Consider the following 8,566-nt stretch of genomic DNA (forward strand, 5'->3'; position numbering starts at 1 on the left):
AAATCCATCTTCAGCTGCTAACAAAATCAGTAAAAGTGGTAATATTTCAAGTATAATCTATATAGTATAATTGGATTCTATGCGAAGTTTGACCAATTTTACTGTTTTTGTTATCTGCTAAAAAAAAAGGGTTTTGCTCCTGAAGCATTCTGTGTTTCAGTTTTTTTCTTTTTGAAGCTTCCATATATATATATATATATATATATATATATATATATATATATATATATATATATATATATATATATATATATATATATATATATATATATATATATAAAGAAAAAAACAATATATATATATTGAATATATATTATATTTATATATTGAATCGTGTTAGATACAAATATGGTACGAATAGTGCTCGACATGTAACAAAGGAGCAAATTATTATTGTAATATTTACCACGATGTTGGGGTCAGTCTACATCCCTGTTTCAGGCCTTGATGATCATCGTCAGGACTGTGTATCGCATGTAACACACAGTCCTGACGATGGCCATCAAGGCCTGAAACAGCGATGTAGACTGACCCCAACATCGTGGTAAATATTACAATTATATATATATAAAGAAACGTTTCAGGTAAATCTCTATGGCACTGAATTTCTGGCTTATTTCATGGCATTGAACTCCAAGATTGTAGCCACATGTTCATGCCCTTGCTGGCGAGCCACGGTCAGTGGTGTGAATCCATCCTGAAAAGGAAAACAAACGGTGAATAAAAATTAGCTTTTATATAGCGCAATATCCACTAAACGTGCTCAAGGGATCCATGGCCAACAGCAACACTTAACATGTAGGACAAGACATGACCTCTTAGTCGGTATTACAATTTTTTTCGGACTGAGACAACCATGCCAGGTACTCTTTTTACACCTGAGTACAGTGATAGAATATGAGTAAAGAGCCTTTTTCTAGGACTTAACTATGCGCAGAGCAAGGCTTGAACCCAGGACCTTCGGATCCGAAAGCGAGTGTCATACCACTAGACCACATAGCCGCATGAATACAATACAGAATAAGAATTACACGCTGGTAAATACAACACAGAATATAAAATTACTCTCACTGGATGGGTCAATTAAAAAAAACTTTCTACTTAAAAGCAAAATCACTTGTACATATCAATCAAGGGTTCAACCCAAAGTCTACCTATTTACAGATCTGATAATCCAACCTGTTATAGGCTCATTGTTGTAATGGAAATACTCGTGAACCAATTCGAAATTTAGTCCATGACAAAAATGCTGAAATCAAGCCAATAATTGCGTTCTGTTAACTGACCTGCAATTATGTGCAAGTCCGTTCCACAGAAAATTGTTCTAGCCCCTCAGGCAATCCATCCAGGCCATATGAATAATACATATGGGTACAAACCATGGCCGACTAGAGTACTATAGTTATGTCATGGTACAAACCTCTCGTCACTAAAACAATACACAAATTAACTTGGAAAACAATTGTCCTTATTGTTCCCATACGAAGCCTCTCCATTTTCACTCTTTCGTTAGTATTTTCACGATCACAGGCGGAAGGCTGCCCCTACCATTTTAAACTTTTAAATACAAGTTTTTCGTATAGTACAACAGATAACTGGTTAAAAATGAGGCCCAAATAGCTTTGCCAAAACCCTTTAAAAAAAAATAATTTGGGATAGCATACTTGGCCTTAAAACCAACCGATCAATAAATATTGTTGATAATGGTAAGCAGTGGTAATGGTGTTTGGTCGTGGTCCTCTGGACACACATACATTGTGAATGGTGAATAAGAGCTTTAGCCCATGAGTGTCAGCATGATGAAGATGAAAGATGAAACAATAGTGATGAAGATTATTAAAAATGTGAGAAAACCCAGGAAGATGCGCTAAGCTTCGATTCAAGATATGAGCCAAAATCAAATATAAAGTGTTTCCCATATAGCAACAAATTTTATTCAGAAAAAAAATATCATAACTTGGGTTCTAATAGACATAGAAAGAAAATTTAAAGTGGTAAATGATCAGAAAGATGTGGTCTACACCACTCCATTGCAAACATAACTCAATTTATGAAATTTGCACATCTTTCCGGGTTTTCTCAGACAGCCACACAGAAATTCAAACCCACATTCGTAGTAAGTCCTTGGTCAGCCCCACAGGACAACAAAAGCTTGACAACCTCGACATTGCCTTCTTGTGATGCCATGTACAGGGGTGTAAATCCATGCTATGAAGTATTTAGGGAAAAGATGAAATGAGAAGAATATGAAAAGGCGAAATACAATTTCATTGATTCAGGATTTCTATGAGAAAAAAGAACTACTACTACTACTGCATCTGATTGCTAACGTCCCCCCTTGAGCTTGACCACCTCAACATTGCCTTCCTGAGATGCCATGTACAGGGGTGTAAATCCATACTGTGAGGGCATTTAGGGAAAAGATGAAATGAAATGAGGAGAAAATGAAATGGCGAAAAACAATTACATTGATTCAAGATTTTATATAACTATGAGAAAAAATAACAACTACTGCAATTGATAACGTCACTCCCCCCCCCCCCCCCCCCCCCCTCTAATAAATAAAAATCATTTGAGATAATGCTGAAATAATATACTAAAGGTGAAGGGAATGGGGTGGAAAATAGATTAATATATTCAGATTCTCTTATATTGGAACTTCTTGGGACTGTGAGAGTTAATTGGAAATATACACATTGCATTATATGGATGTTTATCGATTGTGATTGAATGGCTAAGGGCAACAACCAGAAAAACTCTTTTTATGTAATTAAAATATTACCAGTTGCAATTATTCTCGCAATAGAGGGAACGAAATTGACGTCAGTCAGCTCTTTATCAACATTGTTTTAAAGACAGCAGTTTTGGTGATTATTTTTCACTAAATTACATTGATCAGACCATAAAAGTTCAAGGTTACAAACAGATTTGTGTGTTTGTAGATTATATCCGAGTGGCAGATGATGCGAGCATTCTGCCTAAACACATAACATCAATAAGTCATAGTTGTGAGATATGCACTGCCCTGTGCGTTTGTTTCTTTTCCTTGCTGTGGATTGCCCTTTATCACTGACGTATGGTGCAAGAGTACATTCAGAATCTAGACTTGGCCCAACTCTTTTCCTTGTCAAAATTAAAAAATTGATCTTCTATATAATGCATTATCCACTCAACATAACATGCTCAAAGTGCTATACAAGGGGTCCCTAGTCAACAGCAACATTTAACATGTAGGACGGGCATATCGCTGTTTATATAGCGCAATATCCACTAAATGTGCTCAAAGCGCATTACAATGGGTCCTTGGCCAACAGCAACATTTAACACTTAGGACGGGACATGACGCCTGTTAGGCGATGTTACAATTTTTTCCGGACAGAGACAATGCTGTTAACAGCCAAGTACTCATTTTACACCAAAGTACAGTGAGAGAATGTGAGTAAATAGCCTTCTCCAAGGACTCAACTATGCGCCGAGCGAGGCTCAAACCCTGGACCTTCTGATCCAAAAGCGAGTGTCATACCACGAGACCACCTAGCCACACAAAATTAATGACCTCCCACTCGAGATTATCTCCAAAATTGGCAGGGAATCAAGCTTACGTTCAAAATTATCCGTTTTTATATGACATTGAAGATTATCACAATATAGAAATACTACATTCGTTAAGCCTTTGAATCAACTCAAATGTTATATATAATTCCAACTAAACACACGCATGGGTGCAAGTAGTTCAGGCCATAAAAGCCTGAAATCCATTTCCAACAAATTCAAAAAGCCTGAAACTTATTTTGAAATGTGACCTACTGCCTCAAAACAATATCATGATGAGATGATCTAGAAGTCGGAAATGAATGAACCCCCCCCCCCCCCTCTGAAACCACTAGCAGCTTGTGATAATAGGCTTCAACAGTCGTGACGTCACTTCCCTCGTAATGACCCCATAGTAGCTTAGCAACTGGTTCTAATAAAATCGGAACAATGACGGATGCCCTTATGAAATACTTCTCCGATGAGCATAAAAGCATATCCAGAAGAGAAAGACATTATAAATCTGATCATGTTTTAACTTATACATTCTGATCACATGACATGTGAAAATGCGATTTTCTTTGTTTAGAACCAAACTGCTCGTTGCTGGGTGGATGTGACATCAGACTATTGAATCCTATTGGGATGAGTGGGAGAGAAGCAATTGGGTGAGGTTATCGCTTACCGAGGATTGTATGTTGACTTGTGCTCTATTCTCCACAAGGGTGAGTACTACATCATTGTGACCAGCCAGAGAGGCAATGTGTAGGGGAGAGTTACCAGCCTGTAAACAAGACAAGTAACTGGAGTAGGCACCGAGTGGGGATTTTCATTTTAATAATAGACTGATTTGGCGTTTTGTTTTTGTTTTTGTTTTTTAAATCCCAAAGGCTGCAAGCTAAAAACAGCACAATTTGCACCAAAAAAAGTTGCAAATTATTTTCAATAATTTGTGATTAATTAGTTCATGAATGAGAAAGGTATTTGTTTTTAAGGGTTTCATGGTGCTTGCAACAAATGTAAGGTCATATCAGCGCCAGTAAAATGGAAGAAAATGGGATAATAAAAAAGAAACTACTCTTGATTAATTATCTTTCACGTTACACGAGCTATAACATTTAAAAAAAACAACTCATTTTTTTTTCTTTGCAAAATCTCAAAAATTTGAACAAATTTGCAAAAAAAAATTGCCGATTTTGCTGCTGTAATCAGTGATATTTTGCAATTTTTTGCTGCCGTAGCGGATGCAAGCGGTGCAAAAAAACTGCCATGCCAGAATAGAAAGAAATGAAAAGAGAAGTGCCAGAAGACAATAGAAAATAAAACTTTGCAGTGATGAAAATCGAACCCGAAACGTAACTGGTATGACACTCTCTGCAAACTGCCATCGACCACTGCAAAAATAATGTGGTTTCAACATGGCAAACTCTCACAAATTCATTCTCTCTCTCTCTCTCTCTCTCTCTCTCTCTCTCTCTCTCTCTCTCTCTCTCTCTCTCTCTCTCTCTCTCTCTCTCTCTCTCTCTCCCTCAATTAATCTATCAATTATTATCTATCTCCTTATTCATCTACTTATCCATCCATATGGCTATCCATCCATTTATGTATGTATGTATGTATGTATGTATGTATGTATGTATGTATGTATGTATGTATGTATGTATGTATGTATGTATGTGTGTATGTGTGTATGTATGTATGTATGTATGTATGTATGTATGTATGTATGTATGTATGTATGTATGTATGTATATATGTATGTACGTACATATGTATGTATGTATGCATGCATGTATGTGTGGCTGTATTTATGTATGTATCTATCTCTCTACAAGCAAACAATATTTTAACTGGAATATGCAGTGAACAAATTTATATTGTGCGTCAAATGGAGAAAATTACCTTGGTAGTGGCATCCACTTTAGCCCCTCTTTTGATGAGCTCCTTGACAAGGTTGACGTGACCCTCCTTTGAGGCAAGGTGAAGGGCGTTCAGTCCATTCTGTTCATGGATAAAACGGTGTTGTAAAATTTTTTTAATGGTTTTTATTTTTCCTTTTTAGATCAAGTTTCAGAACTTTACGGGTGCTTATGACACACTTTGCGTGAGCTTCTCAGAATATAACGGATGGATTTTAAAAATGAAGAAGTATGGAAAAGAACACAGCAGAAACCAATGGGAGAGGAAATAGGAAGAAGACGATGGAGGTGGATCGTACACACCCTTAGAAAGGATGACTCCACTATAACAAAGAAAGTATTGGATTGGAACCCTCAGGGCAGAAGATCAAGGGGAAGGCCACGAGGAACATGGAGAAGAATTAAGGAAGCTGATATACAGAGAAAAAGTTAGCTCAGGATAGAGAAGGATGGAAACTGTTTGTCTGTGGCCTATACCCTGACCCAGGGTGAAAAAGGCAATGATGATGATGACACACTTCAAGATCATTTCAGCAGCTAAGAAAAGAAAGATGTTACACAGCTTAATTCAATGCTTTCGACACATGAACATGTGCTAAGTAAAAAACAGTGGAATATGCTTAAACTCAACACTCTTAGAAGCAATGTGTTTATAGTCGACATCTCTTGTTGCTCGAACATTTTATGTTCTTAATCTTAGTGTGTTCTATTGATAATGTGAGGCTATGTGGTCTTGTAGTATGACACTCGCTTTTGGATCGGAAGGTCCTGGGTTCGAGCCTCGCTCGCTGCATAGTTGAGTTTTCCTTGGAAAACGCTATTTAATCACATTCTCTCACTGTACTCAGGTGTAAAATGAGTACCTGGCTGTTAACAGCGTTGTCTCTGTCCGGAAAAACATTGCAATATCGCCCGACAGGCGTCATGTCTCGTTCTACATGTTACGTGTTGCTGTTGGTCAGGGACGCCTTGCAAAGCGCTTTGAGCACATTAAGTGGATATTACACTATATAAAAGCTCAATTTTTAGATAATGGATATTTGCAGTTGGCAGGTGTTTGGTTTATCAGGATTCCACAGAACATAGAAAGGGACACAGGTCAGAAAGTAGATGGCAGCACCAATCTATTTCAGTGCCAGATTTAGGTTATGGTACTCACAGTACGCCTACTTGAATCCCCACAAAGCGGAGGACACTCAGCTGACTTCTAGCAATTAATAAATGCAGTCACAACCAGAGGTGACATCTTTAAAACACACACACACACACAGACACACACATGCACACACACACGCACACACAGACACACACACATAGACACACAAACATAAAAGCATTCAGATCTAAAAATGCCTCTCTCACTCTCAGAGAAAAGTCCCTAATCGTAAAACCAAGACGTTTCCTTCTGAGACAAGAATAGAAAGACACATGGAAAAGGACGAGAGATAGATAGATAGAGAGAGAGAGGGATAGAGAGAGAGAGAGAGAGAGAGAGAGAGAGAGAGAGAGAGAGAGACAGACAGACAGACAGACAGAGAAAGAGAGAGAGAGAGAGAGAGAGAGAAAGAGAGGGGAAAAAAGAGAGGAGAGAGAGTGACAGAGAGAGACAGACAGAGAGAGACTCACAAAGAGAGAGAGACAGAGATAGATATAGAAAGAGAGAGGGGGAGAGAGAGAGATAGAGACAGAGAAAGAGAGACACACACACTACACACACAGATAGAGAGATATATATAGAGAGAATGAGACAGACAGAGAGAGAGAGACAGAGAGATAAAGTGTGTGTGTGTGAGAGAGAGAGAGAGAGAGAGAGAGAGAAGAGAGAGAGAGAGAGAGAGAGAGAGAGAGAGAGAGAGAGAGAGAGAGAGAGAGAGAGAGAAAGTTACCTACTGGATTGCTACAATTGACGTCTGTGCCACCTTTAAGACAGTCTAGAACCCTGTCAATGTCGCCACTCCGTGCTGCTCGTAAAAAGGACATGTCATCCTTATTCTGAAGAGGTAATTATAACAATAATAATAATAATTATACAAATAATAATAATAATATTAATAATAATAATAATAATAATAATAATAATAATAATAATAATAATAATAATAATAATAATAATAATAATAATAATAATAATAATAATAATGATGATGGTGATAATGATATGATATGTTACAGTGAATGACAAAATCAGTCGGATAGTGAAAATGTTTGAACTGAGATATTGCCTAGTTTAGTTTGAAGGTCAATTTTGATCAAAAATGACTTCTTGTCAAATGATTAAATCAACTCTTTTTGTACATCTTCGGGAAATATCAAAGCTTAATTTCACTTCTAAATTTTTTTATTACAACTAGTCAAGTTGAAAAAGTATGAAATTTGAGAAAAGTTGCTGGACACCTTTCTCATACAACTGACCATAGCTTCATGAAAAATCACCCGATTACTTCAAATAAAGATTAAAATGCTCTGGGGAGCACATTCTTTCAGAAACTATAAATCCAAAATTTTCACCTTCCGACTGATTAAGTCATGCACCGACACATATGATAATATGAACTTAATAAGTCCAACTTAGGAAATTACATTATAAAGCTAACTACAGTTTTACAAAAATTCTAAATGTAACTCTTGCACTTGAAACCAATAGCATTTGAAAGAACTAGCAACACTGATTACAAAAGTTTTGAATTTTGTTTCTATCTTGAGTAGAAAGGTAGTTATGACAGTTCAAAGTCTAAAATTTCAGACTTATTTTTAACCCAAAATTACCATTGTTGGACATTGGAAAGTTGTGATTGAAATCGCGTTGCTAACTGTGTGTGTGTGTCCAAATTCAATAAAAGTTAGTGAACGCACTGATTTGACAGTACAGCAAGATTGAAGTAAGATACGTTTTTTTGTGTGTTTTTTTTTTTTGCTCAACAAAACAAACAAATCATGATATAAGAATTACCGAACGCTGCTCATGGTTCTAATTCAAACTCAATAATCTGATTTAATGGGCCATTCGAAGTCTAAGAAAATGAAATGAATTGTTTGCATTCGAATTCTACCTTCTTGAATTTGTATTATCTAGCAACAGAAATGAGTTCATCTTTCTATTTCTAGATAGATAATTC

At 36.7% G+C, this 8,566-nt stretch overlaps 1 protein-coding gene across 7 annotated transcripts in view; it reads right to left on the bottom strand.

Moving 5' to 3' along the window:
- Nucleotides 1-316: 316 nt before the first annotated feature.
- The window catches only part of LOC144958348 (uncharacterized), a 65,518-nt gene continuing 57,268 nt past the window's right edge, over nt 317-8,566 (bottom strand). For all 7 annotated transcript variants that reach the window (XM_078890286.1, XM_078890288.1, XM_078890287.1 and 4 more), the window contains 5 exons: nt 7,341-7,442; nt 5,434-5,532; nt 4,217-4,315; nt 2,110-2,208; nt 317-697 (listed from right to left, as the gene is read on the bottom strand). In XM_078890286.1, the coding sequence (XP_078746412.1) occupies nt 614-697; nt 2,110-2,208; nt 4,217-4,315; nt 5,434-5,532; nt 7,341-7,442 (483 nt within the window). In that variant the 3' untranslated portion in view covers nt 317-613. The remainder of the gene's footprint in view (nt 698-2,109; nt 2,209-4,216; nt 4,316-5,433; nt 5,533-7,340; nt 7,443-8,566) is intronic.

This window comes from Berghia stephanieae, chromosome 12 (assembly GCF_034508935.2).
Source record: "Berghia stephanieae isolate SIO BIC M18660-M18661 chromosome 12, UCSD_Bste_1.3, whole genome shotgun sequence".
Taxonomy (NCBI): Eukaryota; Metazoa; Mollusca; class Gastropoda; order Nudibranchia; family Aeolidiidae; genus Berghia; species Berghia stephanieae.